At 42.7% G+C, this 27,640-nt stretch overlaps 2 protein-coding genes across 3 annotated transcripts in view; one reads left to right on the top strand and one right to left on the bottom strand.

Moving 5' to 3' along the window:
- Nucleotides 1-27,640, top strand: part of akt1s1 (AKT1 substrate 1 (proline-rich)) — a 130,234-nt gene that overhangs the window by 22,865 nt on the left and 79,729 nt on the right. The gene's annotated exons all lie outside the window — the stretch shown is intronic.
- LOC127529723 (uncharacterized) lies at nucleotides 24,060-25,942 on the bottom strand. Its single transcript, XM_051934312.1, has 6 exons — nucleotides 25,622-25,942; nucleotides 25,208-25,524; nucleotides 24,864-25,120; nucleotides 24,588-24,755; nucleotides 24,505-24,521; nucleotides 24,060-24,421 (listed from the first exon to the last, which is right to left on the bottom strand). The coding sequence occupies exons 1-6, from the start codon at nucleotides 25,725-25,727 to the stop codon at nucleotides 24,060-24,062; spliced, it is 1,227 nt and encodes a 408-aa protein (XP_051790272.1). The 5' UTR covers nucleotides 25,728-25,942.

Raw genomic sequence — 27,640 nt, 5'->3', positions numbered from 1 at the left:
TGACTCCCTGCAAGACAGCAGCACTAATGCTCCGCCACCGTGTCACCCCCTTGTGTGTAATTAACAGTATTCATTATTTAAACAAAATTGCAGATTTATCTGTAATATGTAACATACAACTTCAATGCATTTCGTCATGAAAGTGTTATCAAGTATAAATCTGAGGATTCTAAATGTGCAGAAAGTTGGCGATCTATTGCTGTTGGCCGCTGTTGTCAGTACCGGAAGAAGCCCTAGAAAAAAAGATAGCACAGAAGACGGTATGTGAGACTTTTAAAATGTATCGTGTCATTATGATTGGGAATATGCAACGCTTGAATATAAAAGCACCATGAATTCATCTATATGTCGGCATTTTGCTTCACCACTTCAAACCATTTATCAAACATCGAAGCGCGCACACCGATCTCATAGGATCCGCAAGGCGGCTTTCTGTCAGGTGTAGATAGTAAACAGAGACACTGACATCACATTCCAACTTTAAGCACAGTGCGCCCCCTGACTTTTTGCTGGTACTGCAACTCGTGCACGCGTCACGTTAATTTCTGAGGACCTGCTCAGAGGACACATCGAATGAACGCTGGAAATGCGTGGCAGCCATGATGCGGGTGCGTACGCGTTCTGAGCGTGAAGTATAAATGAGCCCTTATCCATTGCCTTTTCTTGTAAGAAGCGATGACGAAGTTCCTCTGCAAGGTGAGCCAAAAACGCTCTTCTTTTTTCAGTGGCCCCCATGCATGCCTTGTACAGTACATGTGCGTTGATCGCTGCCAATCAAGTGTGTTATAGCATGATCATCCGGCCACCTGCGTGCTCCTGCTCGCACTGAATAAGCTCATGCCTTCTGGTGCGTGATGTCAACGCAGCACCGGGCAAAAAAAAAAAAGAGACAAATAAATGTGATATTTTGAAGTAGGGGTGGGCGGTATGACCAAAATTCTATATCACGGTATTTTTCTAAATTATCCCAGTTTCACGGTATTCGACGGTATTTTTTTCCCCATGCATGAGTGGATGTTAACCACATTTTCCACTGCAATTACTGGCTAAGAATAACCTATTCCACTGTCAAGAGTATTGTACATTGTACAAAAAAAAAACATTTTAATGTGCACACAAGTATTAATACAGTTTTGCATTGCCCCATAAAGTGATAGTTTTCAAGGGGGTGGCACTAATGGAGAAGGTATCACATTGCATGACAGATTCAGTCAAAATATAGAACCTTTTTATTGAACAAATTTTGCAAAAACAAACTAATTTTGACAACATATTTTCAACCATACAAAGAGGCATTTAGACGTAGTAAAATATCTAGAAGTGCTTGTCAAAAATTGTATTGCACCGAATATGTCTTAGAAAAGGAATAAATAGTAAATATTTTTTGTAAACCAACTACACTTTCTGTTAATGTTAACAATCTCTGTCCACTGACACGTTAAAGTGACTTTTTAAACAACTTTATCATCATTAAACTGCATAATATTTAAACTAATAAATAATAACAATAAAATAAATACAGTGATCCCTCGCTATATCGCGCTTCGCCTTTCGCGGCTTCACTCCATCGCGGATTTTTATGTAAGCATATTTAAATATATATCGCGGATTTTTTGCTGGTTCGCGGATTTCTGCGGACAATGGGTCTTTTAATTTCTGGTACATGCTTCCTCAGTTGGTTTGCCCAGTTGATTTCATACAAGGGATGCTATTGGCAGATGGCTGAGAAGCTAGATTGCTTACTTTTCTCTGTCTCTCTTGCGCTGACTTTCTCTGATCCTGACGTATGGGGATTGAGCAGGGGGGCTGTTCGCACACCTAGACGATACGGACGCTCGTCTAAAAATGCTGAAAGATTATCTTCACGTTGTGATCTTTTGTGCAGCTGCTTCCTGAAACGACATGCTGCACGGAGCTTCGCATACTTAAAAGCTCGAAGGGCACGTATTGATTTTTGACTGAAAAACAAACTCTGTCTCTCTCTATCTATCTCTCTCTCTCTCTCTCTCTCTCTCCCTGCTCCTGACAGAGGGGGTGTGAGCTGCCGCCTTCAACAGCTTTGTGCCGCGGTGCTTCGCATACTTAAAAGTCAAACAGCCCTATTGATTTGTTTGCTAGAGATTGTTTTCTCTATCTATGTGACATTCTGTGCTCCTGACACGCACTCCTTTGAAGAGGAAGATATGTTTGCATTCTTTTAATTGTGAGACAGAACTGTCATCTCTGTCTTGTCATGGAGCACAGTTTAAACTTTTGAAAAAGAGACAAATGTTTGTTTGCAGTGTTTGAATAACGTTCCTGTCTCTCTACAACCTCCTGTGTTTCTGCGCAAATCTGTGACCCAAGCATGACAATATAAAAATAACCATATAAACATATGGTTTCTACTTCGCGGATTTTCTTATTTCGCGGGTGGCTGTGGAACGCAACCCCCGCGATGGAGGAGGGATTACTGTAATAGTATTATTACTGATAGTTGCACTATTAACTTCAAGACTTCAAGCCCAGGTGCATTACACAGTATTCACCAAATTAAAATAAAATACAACAAGTGCAACTTGGTGATGACATCTTTACCAACTGAACCATCATTTAGGCAAACTGCATTAATATGGACCTTGCTTCAAGCTAAGCTATACTGGGAAGAAAAAAACAAACTATATGTCGAGAACAAAGTCAACATTTCCACTTTATTCTCATAGTTTACTTCATAATTAAAGTAGAATGTCGTAAACTAAACTTCTTCCTAAAATCAATGTTTAATCAATTACTTAATTTACCCCGTCATAAATTAATGCAGCACATTAAATGCTTTGTGTTACGTTCCCCGACCCAGTGGTTAATCACTACGCTTCTTAAACTGACTTCCTCCGCACTAAGAGAAGACAGCGATCACCATACAGAATCCATTCACTTCATGATATTCCTGCTTTCTGAAAATTTAGAATGCTAAGATAAATACTTGATGTCATTTTCATGATGAAATGCATTAAAGCAGGTATTACACATGCACGGTAGTGAGGCCATAGTGCTGCTCCCTCGCAGTAAGGGGTCCCCAGGTGTATGTTCAGTGTAGAGAACTTTATGGCATGTGTGACGAGGCTCCAAAAAACTGGATGTATGAATAGCTATCGCACAGGTTTAACTTAAATATTGTGTAAATGTTGGGTTTGTGATTTGCTGGTCGGAGACACGAACACAGAATTCAATGCATGTTCTTCTGAGTGGGCTATCTTTATTGCGTGCATGCTGCCTCTATCTGACGTAGGCTACCAAAACCCCAGTTCCTATCCTTCCTTTTTCTTTCACCACATAACCAATCACCACACGATAAACGTCTTTGTGAAATTAAAACTAGTTATAAACTTAGCCCACGGAGTGTTCAGAACTTTAAAAATATCTTCGTTATACATGTTTAATTATGTCATCCATTCAGAGTTGCGCCCATCTCTGAACGAATCACTTAACACAAAGCATTTAATGTGCTATATAACTTATGACGGGGTTTGAGAAAATCTAGTAAATGAAATATTCATTTTATGATGAAGTTTAGTTTACGATGTTCTACTTTAATGACAAATTACGAGAATAAAGTCAACATGTCGACTTTATTCTCGTCATAAGCGTCAAGATTAAAGTGGAAATGTCGAGAATAAAGTCAAAATGTCGTCACACTATTACACAGTACCCAGGTACATTACACTGTATTGAAAACAAATAAAACAAGTACAACTTGGCTTGCAGTATTATCCAGTAGTATAGAAACGGTATTTACACATCAGACCTTTTAAAACTAAAGCATCTCCAGGCGACAGACGTGACTGCTTTTTTTCGGCTCTCTGTCCATTTTCACCGCGCGGCATACCTATGCTACCGCCCACTATTTGGTGGTGTAGCAGTGAAAAAGAGCCCTAGTGCAACAAATCTGTGTTTAGCGGTGTAGCAGTGTTAAAGGTCCCCACTTAAACAGTTTCCCGCTGCGCCACGTTCCGAACGTCGTTTAGGCAATTTAAACCGGTGTTGCGGTATAAGAAAAATCCATATCGGGAAAAAAAATAAACAGTTTTCAGTATGAACCGGTATACCGCCCAGCACTATTTTGAAGAAATCATTTTATGACATGAAAACATTTGTTTTATCAATGTTTACATAGATTGTTGTAGACGCAGAACACGTGAAATTATTTGCTCTATACAATTCTAGGTAGCTCACGCCTAGATAATCAAGGCTTGAACTTGGAGAACTTCTTGCCCGTTCTTGGGATGGTATAGCTGGCTGCTTGGGCTTATCGACACATTTATAAGACAAAAGACACGGACAGAGAGGTGTGAAGGGATTAAGATGGGACGGATTTATGAGGATTTTCGTAGGTTCTGGTAATTCTAGTGTTAAAGAAAAGACCAAATTGTCAAAAAATGCATGCTCTGCATTCTCAAATCCCACTTTTCAGTACAAAACACTATTTATGCATAAATGTTAATTTCAGTCTTACATGTTTATACAGTATGTTTAATATAACAATTTAAGTCATTTGCAGGAGTGATATATGTATATTACGGTAATAAAAACGCACACACTAAATACAGTACACCCCCAAAATTCGTGGGGGTTACATTCCTAGAGCACCCATGATTTGTGAAAAACCGCGAATTTTGGATGTGGTTAAAAAAAAATGCCTATTTTCATAGTTTAAACCCTAAATATGCCCCCAAAACACTTTTTAATTTCAAATTCCGCTTAATACAGTACCTAAAAATAAAGAATGCAAAGGTAAACCTGTATACTGTACTGCTATGTCTCCCGCAGTGGTAGAATGTAAAATACCGATGTTATTGCTATATGTACTGTAATTCATGCAAGCGCGTTTTCATTGCCAGAAGCCTTAGATGGTGCAGCTCGTTTTGACGCCATCTCGTTTCAGCAACCGTTAAACTGCCACATACTTGGGGGTTAATGCATCCCTGGATGCCAAATACTTTTTTGCTGCGCTTTAAGTAAACGTCACAATTAAAGAAAAAGTGAAATTTTAATGGAACACATTTTTTTTCATGCAAAGAGCATCACAATTACTGCAGCACTGATAGTTTTTACAGTTCATTAGCAGTGTGTAAAATTATTTATAAAAAAAAAAAAAAAAAACACTATTGGAACAATATGTACAAAGTGCAACTGACACCATGGATGTAAATCACTGAGCCAACTGCACTTGAACTGTCTGCATGCAGGCATACAGAGGTAAGCGCAGATGCTTGCAGGCTAGTCTTAGTGCAGCTTGGGTTACAGAATTGCAGAGAAACACGGGAGATTGTAGAGACAGGAACTTTATTCAAACACTTCAAACAAACACGTCTCATGCAGTTAATTATTAATTTAAACAACAGACAAACATCATAGGGGAGCATACACCCCCAACAAGAGCAGAGAATGTTTGGGGGAGGAGAGAGAAACAAAGCAATCAGCCAAAAAGGACATGTGCTGCTCAGGCTTTTAAGTAAGCGTAGCGTCCCGTGAGAAGCCGCAATCGAGAAGACGGTGATTTAATTATTTTTAAGGTGTAGATTCCAGGGACGCTCCAAGCCTTGAGAGACAAAAACAAAGCAAACCGGTAATCAAACAGCAAATGAATGTAAATGAAAACAAATTAAATAAGAAAACAACTATACCACCCCTGTTCCCTTTACGGCGATTACACATTAAATACAACAAAGCACAAAAAAAACACACACAGTAAATCATGAAAAATGGCAACGGATGAAATGTAATGATGAAAATAGATAGTCCAGAGATCCACACGTTGAATGGGAATGTAAAGATAGTCCTACCGGTAGTTCCTGAAGACGGGTGGACAGGTTCAGGAGCGCTCCTTTCTTTGCAGGATGGCCATGAAGCCACTTACAGTCCTCATGTACACAGGCAGACAGCAGACAATCCAGATGCATGAAACGATCCAGGACAAAATGAGTAAGTACAGGTAACCCAACAGAAGGCAGACAGACAGGAACTTGAAACACAAAATAGAAAAACTTTTTTTTTGTGTGCTTTTGGTCACCGGCCCCCTTTTTAAAAGCCGCGCTGACATTCTTTGACCTCGACAGCCCCAGCACCCTCTGTAGAAGACCAATCAGAGCCACTGCAGGGACTGCTGGGAGTTGCAGTTTCAAATTCTATTGGCTACTTTCACCATCCCAAGTCGCGGTTTTCTCTACAACTGCTTCCTGTTCTCTCTACAGTACAGCATTGCCACGAAAAAAGCCATAAAAATTGCGGAGGATATTTGAGGTTTCCACTAACAATTATTAGTTAGGTTCTAAGGAAAAATCCGCGAATGACTGAGACCACGAACTCTGAACCGTGACTTCTCGGGTGTCTACTGTAAATATATTGGAAAATATATCCTAATATAACTTATGATATATAGTGACAATAAGGGGGTGCCACTGAGCCCCAAATCCAAGACACAGTAATACAGCACATGTTATGTGAATAAAATAAAGGAATTTTATTTCACAAGGCACAGCTCTTCACAAGTAATCGGCCACAATAACAATACAATCACAATAATAACCAATTCTTACTCCTTTATCTCTACTGGCTGTTGCCTGGTGCCTCAAATGAACTGAGGAAGCGGACTCCTTTTAAGTCAGACCTGGGAATGCTTCTGGTGTCACGCTGTGTCCTTTCTAAAGCACTTTCAGGCCATAAAAGAAGTTGGGAGGTCTTTACCCGACAGTGCTTAATATCCAGGGACCCTGACGGGGCTGCACTTCCAGACTTCAAGTCCCAAGCAACACTCTGGGTGTCCTGATTAGGTTATCATACGAGGACCACTACCACCTACCGTATGTGAGATGGAACCACTCCCGATCCTTGGCTTTACTCCATCTCTTAAATTATAACAGCCAGGTACAAATTTATTTTCTTGCCCCTCCTGTCCAAGTAATGAACTTTCCTCTTATCTGGCTGGGATGCCTGTTCTCTTGCTACATAGCCCCTCTCAACTGAGACATGTAGGGATCGGCTTCCAGCTCAGCAAACTTGGGATGACAGTGCCGAGGCAGTGTGTCAGCATCCCATGTCATAATCCAACCTCTGCATAAAGAACAGACACATTTATAGTAGGTATCCAGTGGCTGCTGTCAAAAACAGTGTGGCTCCAAGTTCATTTTGCGTCAAATGGGGCAATGTGTCTATAGGTGAACCCACTTATGGAATGTGAAACACCGTCCCCCTCCTACTATTAAAGCAGAGGGGGAATTGAATATTATCCACCCCCTCTAGCACACTTCCTTTTGGCGGTACGTCCTGCCTAGGCATGTCTTCCTCTGACTTGCTTGCTGTAGGCAGGACTTTAAAAGTCCCATGACCTTTAGTCATCTGTGTGGCGTTTACAATCCTGGGGTATTGTTTTACCCTCACATTTTCTTGTTTAGTGGGAGGAAAGTGCTACTCGGCACTCAAGATTATCCAGAGCCCTTTCACACTGTGTTCCAATTTCTCTACCCTGTTGGACCTTGTTGGTCTAGGTAGATGCCACTGAGACCTGAGGTTCTCATCTTGGACTTTTTCTATATTAATACCAAATTTTGAAACTTGTTTCCCTCAGCTTTGTCAGGGACCGTTTTGTACTGTGTTTCTTTATCATGTACCATACAAGATTGACTTACCGTAGATACTCGCGTATAAGTCGAAAAATTTATGCCTTAAAATTCATTCAAAAAAACAGAATCGACTTATCTACGGGGCAACACAATTGTCCATAGAATTTGAGTAATGACATTGTACACTCGACGCTTCATGGTGTTAAGTCACTGGTCATCTGCCGTTTCCCATGGTCTTTGAAATAATTATAAGCCAGCAATACTATTGCTAATTAGCTAGTTTTTTTCTAATTTCATTAAATAACTAGGGGGCTCCGCCCCCTGCTCGCTTCGCTCGCCAACCCCTGGTGTTGGGAATGACAAAGAGCGTGATGTATGAATGAGATATAGAATAGTGTGACGGTGTAGATGATGCAAATAGAAAGCAAACAATAAAGTGTGTGGCACAGTGTAAAGGTTTATTTGAAAATTTCTTTGTACACGCCGTTTAAGTGTAAAAGGTAATTCCAGCTCAGAACTTGTAAGGTCATTTAAGATGGTTATTGTTGTGATCAGAGTCAAGTTTGTCAGAGCTTAGAAAGAGTTGTGTCTTTCCAGGAAGTAATGGAATGACTTGGGTATTTATGTTTTCCACATTAATATTTTTTGGACATAATATAGTGCGTTGTGTTAAAAGGGGCATTTGGTCTAATGAGATTGCTGTTCCAAATCTCTCTGTAACTAAGTCGTCGCAGATAAAGGCTTGAGGAATTTTAATAATATGTGGGTGAAGTCCATCTGTATTGGTGAGTGTACCATCTCTCAGTTGAAATAAGCAATTGTTATGATCTGTTTCTGGACATCGTATCTTTTTTACTAACTGTATCTTTTGAAAGCAATGCCAATTGTCTGCGTATTTTAAGGTGCACTGAACAATAGCTGAGTGCATGGCATCTGGAAGAATAGCTAATCACTATCTAAAATCTCCTCCTCATAAAAGTACCTTTCCTCCAAATCGAATATTATTATTCATAAACGTTTGTTCATGCCATTGAACATTCATCAATAAACAACATTTTTTCAAGACGGATGTCACGTGCAGTGCCACCGTTAATGTTCATAGTGGATTCCGATTTGTAGGATCTAATGTAGTTGATAAAGATTTCACTTTCAGGTACATCGTCAGTTATAAGCTTCTGTAGATATTCAGTATATGAATGTAAAGAAGGCAGTCTAATTTGACCCTTTTGACAACAACGTGTAAATGTATAACTTGTATTGCCAGTTGTTTCTTCAGGGAAGTGAACTGAATGACAATGATTGCAAATGACATTCATTAATCCGAATGAATTTTCCTGGTGTATGTTTTGCTTGTGCCGTTTGAGAGGCGCGTTGTTGCATGTGTATTATTTGGGACGTGTTGTTTTGGAGCTGTAATCGATTTGCCTGTGCTGTGTGAGAAGCCCGTTGTAGCCTTCGCTGCCATTAACGTATGTCTGAGACGGGAGGTGTTTCGTTTTGAATCCGTGCCTGTTGCGATGCAGCACTTTGATTGATAGTTTGTGTCATGTGGATCTAGGATGTAGATTTGTGCATATTAAATGAACTATTGTAGGATCTAATGCAGTTCATAAAGTTTTTACTTTTAGGTACATCGTTAGTTAGAAGCTTTAGTTGAGCTTTGCGTATTTGGAGTCGAGTCATTTTTTCTTTTCGAAATATGGATAAGTAATAAGGAGTATTGCACTCACTGTTAATATGGAGCCTTTTCTGCGGTTGAACGGTTAATAGTGCCTTATTGTAATGAGATCCACCTATGCTGCATAGCCGTCTATTTTGTTGTTTCTTTCGTGTTCGTGTGTTTGTTCCTGTTATCCTTTCCTTTTCGTTTTGTACCCGTGACCGTGTATTCATGACTTGTTTCTTTCTCAGCATGCGAAATATGGATAAGTAATATGGAGGATCGCAGTCACTGTTAATATGTTTCCTTTTCTGCAGTTGAACGGTTAATAGTGCTTTATTGTAAGGAGATCCACCAATGCTGACACCTATGCTGTCTAGTGTGAAGGTGTTGATGTTCACTTTAGAATATGTGGCTTTGGGTGTCACTTCTTATGGATGTGTGTGTGTGTGTGTGTGTGGGGGGGGGGGGGGTTGAGGATTGTTGTCGCGCGAGCGTCTTCTTTCTTTTTGTGTTCCTGTGTCTTGTTGAATCCCCCTGTTTGTGTGTGTCCCGTCCCTTGCTTGTAGGGTCTGTGGGGTGGTTTTGTGTTCTTTTTTTTGTGTTCCATGGGCTTGTTGAATCCCCCTCTTGGTGTGTGTCCCGTCCGGTGCCTGTAGGGGGGGGGGGGGGGGGGGGGGGGTGCCTTGCTGTTGTGCGCGAGCCTCTATTTTTTTTTTTTTTTGGTCTAGTCTCGTGTGCAATGTGTTTCGTGCTTTGCCTGCGTTTCCTCATTTCTCCATTTTTCCTGTGCTCACTCCTTTTTTCTGTGGTCTTGTCCGCCTCTCGCGGCCCCTCATCCGCCTCTCTCGCCCTCTTTTGTCCGCCTTTCTCGGCTCCTCAGCCGACTCTCGCGGACTGTTTTTAGCGCCTGCGCAGTACGTCTTTTTGCAGCTACGGCCCATTGCCGGATGTGCCTGCGTCCATCATCCGGTTTAGCATTCTCGGTTACTAATATGGATTCTTTAAACTGTGAAATACTTGAATTTGAGCATTAGCTTTTGCAGGTTTTGGATAACAAACATACCATTAGCTGCCATGTGCAACCAGATTTGGAATCAAAAGAACCAAGGCAATGCACGCTATCAATGCGATGCAAGCGCATCCCGCGATTCAAAAAATTTCTCTGCCTACCTCTTTGTCTCGTCTGACAGTAGCTGAAAAGCAGCATCAGGAGAGAGCAGCCTGAAGTAGTCCAGCAGCAGGTGATCTGTCGTGTCCATCAGCAAGCCATGCTGTCTTGTGAAGTCTGGTAGCCAGTTCGGCTCCCACAGATCAATGTCTGGGTATTCCTTCCACGCGAACCTTGCCGTAGCTGCATCGGCTGCGTGAATGTGTTCAGCTGGCAGCCGATCAGCTGGCGCGGCATCGGCTGGTGTCTGATCAGCTGATGCCGGCTTCTCACTGTCTTGCTCGATTCCTGATCACTGTCAATAAAATCAGATTCTGAAAAATCAGAGTTTGACTCAGCGATAATGTTCAAAACATCGTCTGCCGAGTGTTTTCTTTTCTGCACTTGCTTCGCACCCTTGTGACAAATCGACGCCATCTTGCCTCTGTTTACATTTCGCGACTCACGCACATGCAAGAATTAGTTGCAGAGTCAACGAGTCTAGCATTTCTCCAAGCACAGAGGGAATGCCTGTGACATGACAGTGAGTTTTGTCGCCATTAACAGCTGATTGTCGCCCTCTATCTCTGATAGCTGTCAAGTTTTATCCATCCATCCATTTTCCAACCCGCTGAATCCGAACACAGGGTCACGGGGGTCTGCTGGAGCCAATTGTCAAGTTTTACCCTCGACTTATACGCGGGTCATAACAAACTTCGTAATTTTCAGCTTAAACAATACACTCGACTTATCTGCGAGATCGACTAATACACGAGTATCTACGGTACCTGTATGGCCAAATCAATGGTGAATGGCAGTCCTAATCCTCTCTGCAAATATTTCTTCACCGCTTTGAGCGGAGCCTTGCTGTCTTCTCCTTGATCTCCTTCAGCTCTGTTCCTAAAAGATTTGAAATCGATTGGTGTGTGTGTGTGCGCGCACCCTGTGGTGGGCTGGCGCCCTGCCTGGGGTTTGTTTCCTGTCTTGTGCCCTGCGTTGGCTGGGATTGGCTCCAGCAGACCCCCGTGACCCTGGATATAGCGGGTTGGATAATGGATGGATGTAATGTCCTTACCAGCTGAAGGAGTTCTTCTAGACACTGTAGATTAAGGTGACCTTTGTCTGGGCTTGGCAAATTTCAGGTGGAACTTTCTTTGCCTTTCTCGTCTTTCTCGATGGACCTTTTATGGGTCTCTTGGCATATGTCAGTCTCATGCATGCTTAGTCCGGTTTCCGTGGTATCATTAGAACAATCTAGACAAGAACAGGCTATTCAGCCCATCAAAGCTTACCAGTCCTATCCGCTTATTTCTTTCAACAAGACATCAAGTCAAGTTTTGAAAGTCCCTTAAGTCTTTCTGTCTAATATACTACTTGGTAGCTTATTCCAATTGTCTATCGTTCTTCGTGTAAAGAAAAACTCCCTAATGTATGTGCGAATTTTGCGAAATTTATCCTTAAGTATCCAGGTCTTTCTATAATGATATAACGGATTCCAAATTATTTGCTAATCAACCTTTCTTGGTATCATCTGAAAACTTAACTAGCTTGTTACTTATATTCCTATCTAAATCATTTATTTACATATATATATATATATATAGAATTAAAAATAGCAGCGGCCCTAGCACTGACCCCTATGGAACACCACTCTTAACATCAGCCAATTCTGATGAGGTTCCTCACACCATCACCCACTGTTGCCTGTGCCAATTCTGCACCCATCTAAAAACATCACCCTGAACTCCCACTTCTTTTAGTTTGATGCCCAATTGCTCATGTGGCACCTTAACAAATGCTTTCAGAAAGTCAAGATAAATAATATCATATGCTTCACTTTGATGATATCCTTTTGTTGCCTCCTCATAGAATTCCAGCATTGTTAGTAAAACGCAACCTCCCTCTTCTGAACCCATGCTGACTGTTCCTAATAACTCTTGTCCTTGTCAGGTGTTGCTCAATATTATCCTTAATAATTCCTTCCATTAATTTTCCGGTGATGCATGTTAAGCTTACCGGTCTATAGTTGCTTGGATGTGCCCTGTCACTCTTTTAATTTAATGGGGTAATATTTACCATTTTCCAGTCCTTTGGAGTCTCTCCAGTGCAAAGTGACTTCTTAAAAATGTGTCAAGGGTTTATATACAGGTGCTGGTCATAAAATTAGAATATCATGACAAAGTTGATTTATTTCAGTAATTCCATTCAAAAAGTGAAACTTGTATATTAGATTCATTCATTACACACAGACTGATGTATTTCAAATGTTTATTTCTTTTAATGTTGATGATTATAACTGACAACTAATGAAAGTCCCAAATTCAGTATCTCGGAAAATTAGAATATCAATTAAGACCAATGCAAAAAAAAGGATTTTTAGAAGTGTTGGCCAACTGAAAGGTATGAACATGAAAAGTATGAGCATGTACAGCACTCGATATTTAGTTGGGGCTCCTTTGGCCTGGATTACTGCAGCAATGTGGCGTGGCATGGAGTCGATCAGTCTGTGGCACTGCTCAGGTGTTATGAGAGCCCATGTTGCTCTGATAGTGGCCTTCAGCTCTTCTGAATTGTTGGGTCTGGAGTATTGCATCTTCCTCTTCACAATACCCCATAGATTTTCTATGGGGTTAAGGTCAGGCGAGTTTGCTGGCCAATCAAGAACAGGGATACCATGGTCCTTAAACCAGGTACTGGTAGCTTTGGCACTGTGTGCAGGTGCCAGGTCCTTTTGGAAAATGAAATCTGCATCTCCATAAAGTTCGTCAGCAGCAAGAAGCATGAAGTGCTCTAAAACTTCCTGGTAGACGGCTACATTGACCTTGGATCTCAGAAAACACAATGGACCAACACCAGCAGATGACATGGCACCCTAAACCATCACTGACTGTGGAAACTTTACACTGGACCTCAAGCAACGTGGATTCTGTGCCTTTCCTCTCTTCCCCCAGACTCTGGGACCTTGATTTCTAAAGGAAATGCAAAATTTACTTTCATCAGAGAACATAACTTTGGACCACTCAGCAGCATTCCAGTCCTTTTTGTCTTTAGCCCAGGCGAGACGCTTCTGACGGTGTCTCTTGTTCAAGAGTGGCTTGACCCAAGGAATGCGACAGCTGAAACCCATGTCTTGCATACGTCTGTGCGTTGTGGTTTTTGAACCACTGACTCCAGCTGCAGTCCACTCTTTGTGAATCTCCCCCACATTTTTGAATGGGTTTTGTTTCACAATCCTCTCCAGGGTGCGGTTATCCCTATTGCTTGTACACTTTTTTCTACCACATCTTGTCCTTCCCTTCGCCTCTCTATTAATGTGCTTGGACACAGAGCTCTGTGAACAGCCAGCCTCTTTAGCAATGACCTTTTGTGTCTTGCCTTCCTTGTGCAAGGTGTCAATGGTCGTCTTTTGAACAACTGTCAAGTCAGCAGTCTTCCCCATGATTGTGTAACCTACAGAACTAGACTGAGAGACCATTTAAAGGCTTTTGCAGGTGTTTTGAGTTAATTAGCTGATTAGAGTGTGGCACCAGGAGTCTTCAATATTGAACCTTTTCACAATATTCTAGTTTTCCGAGATACTGAATTTGGGACTTTCATTAGTTGTCAGTTATAATCATCAAAATTAAAAGAAATAAACATTTGATTAAACATCAGTCTGTGTGTAATGAATGAATCTAATATACAAGTTTCACTTTTTGAATGGAATTACTGAAATAAATCAACTTTGTCATGATATTCTAATTTTATGACCAGCACCTGTATGTACTCACAAGCCTCCTTAAGAACTTGAGGGTAAATATTATCTGGTAAATGATTTGTTTGATTTCAGCCTGTTTAATCTGAGCAGTATTTCTCCCTCAACAATTTCCAGATCCCTCAGTACCTCCTTAGTAGTCCCGTTTACCTCTCGGAGGTTATCCACTTGCTCACTTGTGAACACCTCAGAAAAATGTACATTTAGGGCCTCTGCCATTTCATTGTCTGTATTTTTTAATTCCCCTTTACTATTTACGATGCATTTGACCTCTTCCTTGACTGTTCTTTTACTACTAATATACTGAAATAATTTCTTAGGTTCTTCTTTTGCCTTATCTGCTATATTCCTCTCCAACTGTCTTTTAGCCTCCCTGATATCCTTCTTAATGTTTGCTGTCATGTTCTCATACGCTCTACATTTCACTTTGCAGTCATTAGTCTTGTATGCCTTTATAAAGCATTTTTTTTCGTTGGCAGCTTCTATTTTATTTTAAGAGAAGGTTTATGGATGTGGTGAGATAGGACATGCAGGTGATGGGTGTAACAGAATAAGATGCAGAGGACAGAAAGATCTGGAAGAAGGTGATCCGCTGTGCCAACCCCTAACGGGAACAGCTGAAAGAAGAAGCTTCTATTTTAATTTATTAATTCATTATGAAGTTTTTTTTTTAATTTCCTATTAATTCCAATTTTAGGTATATATCTGTCCTGCATTAAATGTAAAACATTTTTAAACCTGCTCCACTGTTCCTCAACTGTCTCTACACCTAAAAGCTTATCCCAGTCTATCCTACTTGGACTTTGTCGCATCTGGTCAAAATTTGCCTTACCGACGTTCAACTTAACAATTTTAGTTTTTTTATCTGTACACTTACAAAATACTGAGAATTGTATTATATTATGGTCACTTGACCCTAGTGGTTCAATCACTTCTACACCCGCAATTCTATCCTGATTATTTCAAAACACTAAATACCAGACAAGCTCCCTGTGTTGGTGCTTTAACATACTCTGTTAAACAGTCACTGGTTACTTCTAAAAACTCCTGCTCTTGTGCTCCTCCATCTACAAGGTTATTCCAGTTAACATTTGGATAATAAAGTCCCTCATTATTATAATATCTCCCTGTAAACTTGCCTTTTTGATATACTATAAAGATGTGTGTTGAAATTAATGTCTGAATTGGGTGGTCTATAACACACTCCTAAAAGAAGACCTCTTTCCCTAATATTTTCCAGGTGAAGCCACATTATGCTTTGCAGTATAGCTTCCCGGTTTCTCCCTGCGTGGATAGCGCTTTGAGTATTGAGAAAAGCGCTGTATAAATGTAATGAATTATTATTATTATTATGGGGCTCATCGTCCAACTGAAGAGAACATACATTTAAATTCTGTTTGGCATAAACAGCAACCCCAAGTCCTTTTCTGTTCTGTCTATCCTTCCTAAAAATGTGTATTCCTCTGTTACACTCATCCCCATCTTTGTTATTTAGCCAGGTTTCCGTTACTGCTATAATATCATAATTATGCTCTGCTGCATACAGCTCCTACTCACTTACCTTATTTTTGATAGCTCTAGCATTAACAATAGCGACTTTTAATGTGTTACTCCTTCTATTTAAATGTTTGCTTAGAATTTACATTGCTACACATTTTTATTTCTACACCGTTGTTTGTTCCTCCATGTATAGATCTAAACCTGGCCTGTCCTAGACATCCCCCCCCACATTCCCTAGTTTAAACATTCCTTGACTAGCCTACTCGTACGCCTGACCAATACATTGGTGCCCCTCCAGTTCAGATGTAACCCGGGACACTGTATCCGCGAATCATTATTTAAAAAACAAAGAAGGGAAGTCACTTACCCCGGATTTGTACTGCCAGGTATTCGGGCTACAATGCATAGCCTTTGGGTGTGTGCTCAAGTTGTTGATGTCAGCATTGTTCCGATCTCTTGCCGCCTCACATGCTTTGTGCTGGGATGCTGCAAAATACATCAGACGGCCTGACACAGATTCTCCATTTTCATGTCCGTGAGGGTCATGTTGACTCTTTTCGGGCATTTGGGCCCTTCATGTCTATCTCCTGCGAGGTCATCTTCCTGTATGTACAGATTCCATACCTGGTGCCGGTACATTAGCCATCTGTCTTCCATGTAATAAATGTTCCCAAATGGCAACCAGGGTTCCACAGCCCATCTATCTATTTCCCTTTGTCTGTGTTCTTGCCTGATTTTTCTGCCCATTGCTGGTATGAAGTATGATGCTGGTGGTTTGGGATTACTGTTCTGGAGTTTGGCCACAAAAGAAAACTTTGTATTTTTTCACGTCTTCTGCCAAATGGATGGATAGAAAATTCTGCAGACTACACCAATTGTGACCACAAGGGCGCACCACTGAGCCCCAACAGCAACATGTAAATTGAATACTTTTTCTTCGGTTGTATTCTTGAATAAAAGTGCACTGGTTTTATTATAACTTTTGTTTAAGTGTTTTTAATATTTGGACTTCAGTCTTCACACATTACGCTTCATGTCCACATTTTGTTATTACTGTAAAATGAAAAAGTTTGGTTTTTTTTGACTCATTTCCTGTCATCCTACATTTGCACAGATTGTTGTAGACATGGAAAACACATTAATTGTATATATTCCAAATAACGATATGTTATTTACCCTATACAATTCCAGACACCTCACTCCTAGATAAAGTGACTTCAGCTAGGGGAATTTTGTTTCTGACTTGACTTCAGCTGCCTCGGTGGCGGATGAGTGAGCAGGCTGCCTGCTGCCAGCACTAATTGACACATTTGAAAAACAAAGGCGCTGATGGCGAGGGAATTTAAGGTTGCATCACAAATATTTTTGTAGGCTTCAGGGATTCTAGTGTTAACTTTGACAATTTAAAAAAGCTGATGAAAGCGGCAGTCTTTAAGGAAGTCATTTGCAGCACTGTCCAAACTTGAATTCTCTAGTTTATCCGACAGATGAATAGCCAGGCAGGCAAAGTGTCAGAGTGTGTCCTCATTTGGAAATGAAGACTCATCCGCAAACCACAGCATCTTCCACAATACTGGAAAAATCTCTACAAAACCTATGCCTTGCTTCCATCTCTCCCTTCTGTCCTGGAATATGTCGGCCCCTTTCTTGTCAAAGCTTTTAAAAATTGTCTCTAGAAGGACCTGTTTTGTGCTATAGTTTTCCAGAGTATAATGTTCATGCCTTTTGATTTCCTTTTAAGGCTATCTTTGTAACACTTGTGTGGTTGCCCTAACTCAAGATGGGTTCTCAGCTGGCTATACATCAGCATCTTGGGGATAATACTGTCATCCATGTGGATGACATACCTGCCCAACATACAGTAGTCAGCATTTTATCAGTATGAATTCAATGCTTGGAACCCCACATTTCTCCAGGATTCACAGTTTGGAAACCCTATCTAGCCTCCTGATGTTGCAGATTTTCCTTAAGACATTTCTGATTTGCTCAACTTGCTGGATATTGCATTGGTATATGGTCCAGTTCTTACAGCATTAAAGCAGTGTGTCTGGGACAACATCTCTGATGCCTCAATCCTGCCACAGCTACTTGCTTAGTTGGCTGAAATCAGACCTAGTTTTTTCAATTTGTAGAGTAACCTCTGTTGTTGCAGATTGTGCTGCCCAAGTAGCAAAATTTGTCCACAGACTTTGTTTCTATGTTGTCAGTGTTGGTAGGTGGTGGAAGTGAAAAGCCCTGGTGTGTTGGTGCCATGCAAAAATGGACTCCAAAGAATTTGCAGGCAACTGAAAATTTGTCTGTGATGTGCTGCATATCCTCCTGTGTTGCCTGTTGCATATCCACAGGTTGCCTAAAGAAGGGGCCTGAGCTGCCTTTAAAGCTAGCATATTGTAATCTGTTCAGTTAGCCAATAGAAAAGCAAAATGACACCTACTGCACTGTATTGCACCAATAAGAGGTGATACTCCTTGATTGTAGTTGCAGAATGTTTTGTCTGCCTTCCTTTTGTAAATGTGGATGAGTAATACTAGATCGTTGAACCGTGTTAGCCATTATGAATGTAGTGAGATGTCTAGCAAAATGACACCTTTTATTGGCTAACAAAAGATTACAATATGCAAGCTTTTGAGGCACTTCAGGCCCCTTCTTCAGGCAATAAAAGTTTAGTTAGCCAATAAAAGGGGTCATTTTGCTTGACTTCTCACTAAATGTGGATGAGTAAGTGTACGTAATGTCTTGGAGAAATTCGCCAATCTGGCAGATGGACTGAAACAGTGTGGTTAGTCTTTCTTCAGTCACTTCACCCTTGTAGATGTCTGCCTCTGTGCCATCTGCTCAGTGTGCTTTACTAGACAATGTCTCCTGCATGAGTGGGAACAGCAGCTAGGGAGTCATTCTCTGGAAGGTATGGAAGCATTACAATTGCCTTTTCAGGGAAGAGTCCCTGTTAAGCAGAGTGGTGAATTGTTCTGGTAAATAGGCAAGAATGTTGCTCTTCCCTGTCAAAACTGTGGTTTGGTCTGAGGCTCTGACAGGGGTTATACCTGTGCCTTTGGGCCCATACATGACTCAGAGATGATCATATAAGGTCTTTGTGTCATTGACTTCTATAGCAGACTGCGGGCCCTCTTACTTCCTCTCCCATATGGCATTCTTCATATCATTGAGCCTGCTTTGGACAAACTGTCAGTATGTATCTTTCTTCTTCGGGCACATTTTGTCTGTTAAGTGTTCCTGATGCATCTTGTGCAGAGTTTTCAAGTACCTCACTGATTTCTTGTTAATTTTTATCAAGCCACTCTCTGTGACTATGCTGTGCAGAGCCAATGGTTTCAGCTGTTGCTATGTAGACACTTGCTTTGAAGGAGCTACATTCTGTCCTGTGGGTTCCAACATAAAATCTTCAGAATTAGCTACTTGGATTCTTTGCTGCAGCATGTCTACAGGTAAGACCACAAGTGATGTTTGGGGCTGAGACATGGGCAGTTAAGGGGAGCACGAGAAGTAGTTAGATAGCAATGTTAAGATGGATATGTCCAGTTACAAAAAAACACAAAATAAGGAAGGAGACAGGTACAAAAAAGTGGGAGAGATATAAATGAAAGTACAGAAAAGTTGGTTGAAGTGATACGGACGTGATGATGTGAGACAATGAATACAGTGGAGGAAACAAGTATTGAACTCGTCAACCATTTTTTCTATAAATATATTTCTAATGAGACTATTCACATGAAATTCTCACCAGACATGGGTAATAACTCAAGAAATCCACAAATATAAAGAATTTACAACATTAAAGGCCATAAAGAAAGGTATGTGGAATGACACTAGGGGAAAAAGTATTCACTTGCATCAGATTTTATAAGGAATGCAATTTTCCTTTACTGAATCCCAATGATGCACTTTATTCATTTATGTAGTTAGCAGACATCAGGATGTCCAGGGGGGTTTTAGGCCCAGTTAGATTGCTTTGTTTGGAGTCTGACATTTTTTTTTCCAGCATTTTCAAAGCGTTTTACAATTTATACATGGATTACTGAATGATTAAGAATTCACTCTTCCCCCAGATTTGGCAATATTTTTAATCCCAGAAATGAGGATATCTATAAAGATTTTAATTATTATTAAAGCAAAGAGTTGTATTATTTGTAATGCACAAAAAAAAATACAAGAAAATATTATGGCTGTCAAATTAGCCAAAAAATATTCAACTTAAAAATAAGTTAATATTCAAACTTCGGTTAACAATGCTGGGTGTTGCATGTAGGTTTGTACTTGCACCATCAAAAAAAAAATTATGCTTTTATTCTTAAACAGTAGTACAAAATGTGGTGCAATCAATAAATAAATAATCCATAAAAAGAGGTGTACTTCCCTCAAAGTCACAATAAAATCTCATAACTGCTTTTTCTCATCCATCCCAAGCCCAGTGCATCTTCCACTTTCTAGCACACACTACTCAACTTGCCAACTGTGGAGACACCAACACTTGTGGTCGCATTCTCCAGCTCTCAACATGATTTCATCTGTCGGTATGTCCTGTGACACTCCTGCCAGACCCTCCATCCTCCTCACGCTTTTATGGTACCTTCTGGATCCCTAAGAGGGTTTTTCTTTCGTCCCCCAGTGGAGTGTCAATTACTTGCTCCTCCACTGGGCCATCATCCACCTGCTTCCCATCACTGTGCTGGATTGAACTTCCCCAAATTTGCCTTCTCCTTTTCCTTCCTTTAACGTTTTTTTTTTTTTTCCCCTCTCTGATCCCCATATCCTGCTCAGACTAGTTATTCCAACGTGGTCAAGGCATCTCGGTTACAACCCACGGAAAGTAAATGAGGCAACTAGAAATATGTGTGACTATAATTAGCCCCTTTTACTCCATTAAACATTCTGGGGCCACCTGAGCATACACAGCCATAGACCCCGACTCGCACCATTTTTAATTATTTAAAAATGCTTATCATGGACCTCTCATCATACATAGGATTTTTGACACTTGCTGGGTTCATTATTTGGTTTGGTCTACTCTTGCTACTCCGTATTTAGATTAGCACACAAACTGATACATATAGAGATCTTATTCAGATAAAGCCTCGGGTGACATCAATTGCCAGGTACCCCACAGTATTCCACATAGGGCACATATACACACACATACGTATAGAGATCCTATCCAGACCAAGTTTTGGGTGATGTTGATTGCCTGTCACCCCATAATATCCCAGATAGATATCCACTATATAGGTACACCCTGTCACCAGCCCTAATAAATATGCAGGTGTGTTCGCAACACACACAAAAGCTCAACTCTTTTTTGGTTATATGCCACTTACCAACCGAAGTAGAAAGCGTTTATTGCCATTGTCAAAGGTTACAGCGAAATTACAAGCGCCACTCTAGTGGGGTACAAAAAAGCAAATGAGACTACTTTTGTGGGAAAATAACACTACAACATATAGTACACACAATAAGAACAACATAAAATAATAAATATTAAAAAATAAATAAATAAAAAAGATATTGCACATTTAGCCCAGTTTATGGATAACCGTATATTATATGTAAAATATATACTTAAAAGAAATAAGATCAAAAATGAAACTAGTAGAAATATAATAGATACCATTTCATTGGGAAGTATCTGCATGAGGGCATTTTTGAGGGATGATATTTGGGCTTCGGTTTTTACATATTGACAGCAACATGCAAATTGAATAATTTATTTTTGTTCATTGATATTCTTGAATAAAGATGTACTTGTTTTGTTATACTTTTTATGTGTTTATTTGATATTTAGACTTCAGTCTTCACAGATTATACACTTCACGTCAGCATTTTGTCATTATTATAACATGAAAAAAGCTTATTTTAGTTACTTGTTCAACATTTCGTGCTTCACATTTCCTGTCATTCTACATTTACACAGATCGTTGTAGACACGGAACACACATGAAATGTATCTATTCCAAAGATATATTATTTACCCTATACCGCTCCAGGCACCTCACACCCAAATTAACAGGCTTGAGCTGGGAGAACTTCAGCTGTGTCGGTGGGGATGGTATAGCAGGCTGCTTGCTGCCTGTGCTGATTGACACATTTGCAAAACAAAAATGCTTGTAAAGAGGTGCGGTGGACTTTAAAGTGACCCAGCATTACGACTTGTAGGCTTCAGGGATTCTAGTGTTAAAATAATGTCTTACTTTTCTCACAGTTTTTCTAATTATTGAGGAGCAACCTCAATAGCCTTGATAAACGCTGTGAGCTAGAGAGTAGCAATCTTTCTAAAGTTGGGAAACTTTTATTTCAGTCACTCTAGATAAAAGATAAAGTTTAGAATATATAAAAGAAGTGGGGTATTTATTATCGTATAAAAACATCAAATAGAAGAAAAGTAGAGAAAATAAAGTAGATAGCAAAGTCTGGATATACTATAAATAGTCTTAGAAATGCTTATTGAAAATCAGAGATGTCAAGCAGTGAATATCATCCTAGGTGGCATTTGATTTAGCAGTGTTATTTATAGTAGTTAGGAGCTGCTGTGAGTGGTAGCCTTTCCAGCAGCTCCACAGGACTTTATCTTCTTTATCTTTCTACCTTTTTCTCTATCTCTCTGATCACTCCTACCACTTTTATGTGGACTCGTTTCCTGGACACTTTTTACTACTTGGACATGGATTTTTACACTCAGACACTCATCTATTCAGGTAGTCAACTTCTAGCACTGAGAACAAAGGCCCGTGCTGGTGTGGTTCCCTGTTTACCTGACGAGGTAAGAAGGTCGTATCATGGCAGCAGAGCCGGCGCTAAGCTAAAGGCTAAGCGGCTAGCCAGGAAGTGGCGATACAAACCTTCGGTGCCTTCTGTGATCCTGGGAAATGTGAACTCACTACCAAAGAAGATCGATGAACTGGCTGCGCTGGTGTAAAATGTCAGGACCTACAGACAATGCAGTATGTTGTGTTTTTGCGAAACGTGGCTAACAACTAGCACCCCAGATGCTAACGTGGAGCTACCCGGGTTTAGCACAGTTAGAGCGGACAGAGACGCAAATACCTGCGGAAAGGAGGAGGACTCACTCTCTATGTCAACACAAGGTGGTGCAACCCTGGACATGTAAACGTCAAAATCTCCACTTGTTGCAGGGACATCGAACTGTTGGCCATAAGTCTGCGTCCCTATTTCTTGCCCAGAAAGTTTGGACAAGTCATTGTTATTGTTGTTTACATCCCTCCTCGCACGGACGTGAGAATAGCGGGTGACATCATCCACTCCACTGTTGCTAAACTACAAACACAGCACCCCGAGGCGCTTTTGCTAGTCTGGAGATTTTAACCATGTGACGCTGGACAAAACATTGCCTGCCTTCTCCCAGTATGTGGATTGTAAGACCCGAGGAAATAGGACTATTGACCTACTTTATGCAAACGTTAAGGTCGCATACAGCGCCACCCCGCTGCCTGCGCTTGGGAAAGCAGATCATAACCTGGTTCTGCTTCAGCCTCACTACAAACCAAGAGTGAGGGAGCTACCTACAACCACACGCTCATTCAGGAAGTGGTCCCCTGAGGCAGAGCAGGCTCTGAGAGACTGCTTTGGAACTAAGGACTGGGATAGTGAGACCCGCATAGCCGATTACCCACGTGGTCGCGGGAAGGTAAACAGAGAGCCCTTAAAGCGGCAGAGGGACAGAAGCAGGCAGGCAGACACAACGATTCAATCAACAAGGTTTATAAAATGAAATATATACATATAATAAATAGAAAAGAAATAAATAACGTGAAATAACTATATACTATAAATATAACATGAAATAACTATATACATACAATAAATAAAAGTCAAACAACAATCCAAGGAACTATATACAAACAAACAAATACCAAACAATAATTTTTGCAATAAAAAAAATAACTACCATAACCAGTAGATGAAGCCCAAAATTAAAAAAAGAAAATTGAGAGGAGGAGGAGGAGGCCTGCCAACATACAAAGTGCCAGTCATTTGTAAAGATTGTCAAAAAAAAAAAAAAGTAAAAACAGGTTGAAAAAAGGAGGGAGGCATCCTTGACAATATATACAGTGCCAGTCATTTGCAAAAATAAAAAAAAGTAAAAACAGCTTGAAAAATGAAGCAGGCCTCCCTTTCTGCCAACATACAAAGTGCCAGGCAGTTATAAAAAAAAAAAAGCAATGTATGGGCCCATCTACTGATTAACAAAAATTGTTTAGTGGCCAACCAAAAGGCACAATTTTGCTTTTCATTTCTCTTTTCCTCCAGCCACTCCTGGATAGTTTTGCCAGCTGAGGTGGAGCAAAAGAATTCCCCCCCCAAATTGGCTGTGGCCGAACTCTTTTGTTTTAGGACGGCAACAGCACTTGCAAATATAGGTCTCGATCATTTTCCTTTGTTTGAGGGGGATTCCTTGTTGTCGTGCCAGCTCGTCCACCTCCTGCTTTTTCTTCCGCCGCCAGGCAGTGGTGCGGGGTACTGAGGGTCCTGCCGGCGGCGGTGTAAGCGGAGGAGCGGCAGTGTCAGCCAGCGGGGGGAGTGGCTGGGTGACGGGTGCTTCATGTGGCACGGGGGGGTGCCCAATGGTGGCTGGCCCCGAGGGTTATGGAACTGCAGTGGTCTGCTCGGGGCCCGTGGGTCGTGGGCGTACTGCAGGGACAGGCTCTGAAGCAAGGGCCGAGCTGCTTGGTAACGGCACGGCCATCTACAGAGCCCGCCGTACCAGCTCCCTGGTGTGAGCGTAGTGCCTACAGAGACAGAAAGCAAAGTAAGTCAATGTTGGAGGGAGGAGAGGGCAATGGTGGACCCCACTTGTGCAGTGTGTACTTACCATTGTGCCAGAGTGTGCTGATTGAGGGGGAATAACTGGATACGTGTCTGGGCCATGAGTACCGGGTTTGTAAGAATGTTTACTTGGATGAATGTATAATATCCCACATCACAGCTGCCCAGCGGTTCACCCTCACGCCGCAGATGGTGGTTCCTTCGGGGTGAATCCTGGACAGCTCTATACAAACGGTCTCCACAAGGCGGCTGATGTTTGGCATCTGTGCGGCTTGGCTGCCTTGGCCGCCCATACACCTACAAAATTCAGGGGGTGGGTTAGAGAGAGAGAGAGTCAGTCAGTCAGTCAGTCCTGCCATCGATATCCGATCAAAAGAGGCCATGACAAAGAGGTTCAGCACCTACCGTCGCAAGCTCTCCACTCCCAGTGTGACACTGGTCTGCGAGTGCTTGCGTCGGAACCTCCCCTTCACCAGTCTTTCCTGGTGGCATGGCGGGAAGCGAACTGGGGCCTTGTCGCCCTCCGGCAATCGTTCCCAGAGGGTGACGATCTCCACCACTTGCTGCGGTGTCATGTAGGGCTGGTGACGCAGTTTCAAGAGACTTAAGGCCAGGTTGACCACGTGCTGGTAACCTGGGCCAGTGTCAGGTCCAAGGCTATACTGTCGGGGGAAGAGAGCGAAAGTGAGAAAGGGGAGCACTCATCAGATATTCCACAGGTATATCACGACTTGTCGGGAGAGACTTACCTGCTCGTGGGACACCCTTTGAATGGCCTCGTCTCCAGGGGAGGTCTCCTGGTCGGCTGGCCCAGAATGTGAGGCGCCGATGGCAGGGCGCGACTGGGACTTGTCAGACGACAACGGTTGTCGGGCGAAGTCCTCCTCAAGGCCGAAGAGGGTGTTGTCCAGAGGTTCCTCTACCGGCCTCTCGTCCTCTTGGAAGCCCTCGTCGTCGTCGTCATCGTCTGTATGAGTCCCATCCGGAGCGTCGGGATCCCTGCCCATTACTTCCTCCAGCACTCGAACGGTCTGCGAAAATAGGTACTGGATACCAATGAGCTCACCTGTGAAAAAGAGGGAACTGTTTTAAAATGAAAAGGTGGGAGGGAAAGGGAGAAAGAGAGAGAGACAAACAGACAGAGGGCTTGATGCCTGCCTCACCAGTGTACTTCGCAGGCCGGGTATAATCATCAACCACCTTCTTGTGATAAACAATGTCACTCAGGTCATTGACGGAGTGCTGGAGTTGGCCACTGTAGCAGACCATTTCACGGTCTGCTGCCTCCACTGCTTGTGCCGCACGGTCCTCGTTCCACCACGCCAGGCCTTTCAGCAGATAGGCCTGAAAGTGAGCCGCGCTGACTGAAGTGCCTGAAATACACCGAGAGAGAGATAAAAATGCAATACCACCCACTCCCTCGCACAACACAGGTGAAAAGAACAGGTTTCTGGGCACCCTTACCAGGTATGAAGCGGTCCAGATGCAGGTGGAACAACTCCAGGTGTGCGCGAGGTTCAACTTCCTTGAACACTGGCAGCGTGATCCCCCCTTTGACCAGCCGCCTGGTCTGCATGTACAAGTGCACGCCGGATGGGTCCTGGATGCAGTGGAGGTGGCGCCTCTGTGTCTTCCAGATTTCCCGGATCTTCTCGCGGTCCAAAAGCGGGATACCCATGGTGTCAGTGGCGTCCCCGAAGGCCTCCAGCATCTCGTCGATGAGCCGGCCGGTCTCCTCCGCCCCACGTGTGCGGCGTCAGTGGCGGGCCAGCTCCTTTAGTGGGATCTTTCCATAGCCGGATCATCAGGGATCATTCCACGCCTCGCCAGCCTTGGCCTGTCGCAGCCGGGCGACGTCTCCCTGGTCCCACTCAAAGATGCAGAACAAGGGACGCAAAGCGTCGCATCAGGTGCCACACGTCGAGCCACACCACCAGCTGATCCCACTGGTTAAATAAGAGGGACACCTTGCAGGGTCCCCCGTGGGAACAGCAGTCTCGGTCCACATAGAGGACCAGAGGCAGGGACACACTGGCATCACGGTATCGCCGCATCAGCCCTGTGGCCATGGGGTGCAGGCCAGCCCCCTCGGCTGCAGTGAGGACGCTGATCTAGATCTAGGCCATGCTCGTTCCCCATGTTGGTCACCCAGGCTGCAGTTCCTGCTGCAGCACCAGCGAGTTTCTTGGTCACCTGAACGATGAAAGGGAGAGTGACGGTAAGCTGGAAGGAAAGAAGGAAGGAGGGAGAGAGGGAGGAGTTGGCGATATCGCTCACCTTCTTTGTTGAGTCCATCTTCAAGATTGAGCCAAAGATGGAGATGATCCGGGCCTTGGTCTCTTCTAGCCTAGAAGCCACCTCCCTGGCATAGATGGACAGCAACCACTTTGCACCGGGCACCGGGGTCATCGGTGGTAGAGGCGGAGTCGCAGTTGGCTCGGCACCCGGTGTGATGAACTTGGTGACCGCGAGCATGAACTTTTTGGACCGCGTCAACCAGGACCTGGAGTGCTCCTCGAGCACATATTTGCGCAGCCGGCTGGCTCCGTTGCCCAGCGTGCGCTCACACATCTGCCCGATGAGCTTTTTGTCACAGGATAATCTGTGTTAGAGACAGAACAGAGACGTTAGGACTGCCCGCGTGTGCCTGTCTACCTGTGGAGAGTTGACCCAGCCATCGGAGACTTCTTGTCTGACCTGTAAGTCAGGATAGCTGGAAAGTCATCCCGGTGGGTGTGGTGCAGCTGATCCAAGACATCCTGCGACCAGCCCGCCACCATCTTCCTGCAGCGCCGGTACTCCGTGGCCATAAAGTACCATCCGTCTGTGTCCAGGACCCTCCGGACAGTCCTGTAGAGTCCGGCTCCCGACAACCTGTGGCTGCACGCTGTGAACGAGAGCTTGTAGCCCCACATGCGGTAGGGCATCCACAGGAAGAACGGGTGCTGAAAAAAGATGTCGGGGGCTGGAGGTGCACGTTGCGGGGGCCGGGAGGATGCCACCAAAGGCGAAGGTTGGAGGTCAGCACAGGCTTTCCATCCTTGCCCCTGGTGAAAAGGACCCGACTTAACCACACGTGCTGTTCCTTTGGTAGTATAGTCCTCCAGCCCTCGGGCAAAAGTAGCTGTGTGTGTGTGTGTGTGTGTGTGTGTGTGTGTGTGAGAGAGAGAGATACAGAGACA

Source organism: Erpetoichthys calabaricus, chromosome 11 (genome assembly GCF_900747795.2).
Source record: "Erpetoichthys calabaricus chromosome 11, fErpCal1.3, whole genome shotgun sequence".
Taxonomy (NCBI): domain Eukaryota; kingdom Metazoa; phylum Chordata; class Cladistia; order Polypteriformes; family Polypteridae; genus Erpetoichthys; species Erpetoichthys calabaricus.
Note: the sequence above shows the minus strand (reverse complement) of the source record. Positions and strands in the feature narration are given on the sequence as shown.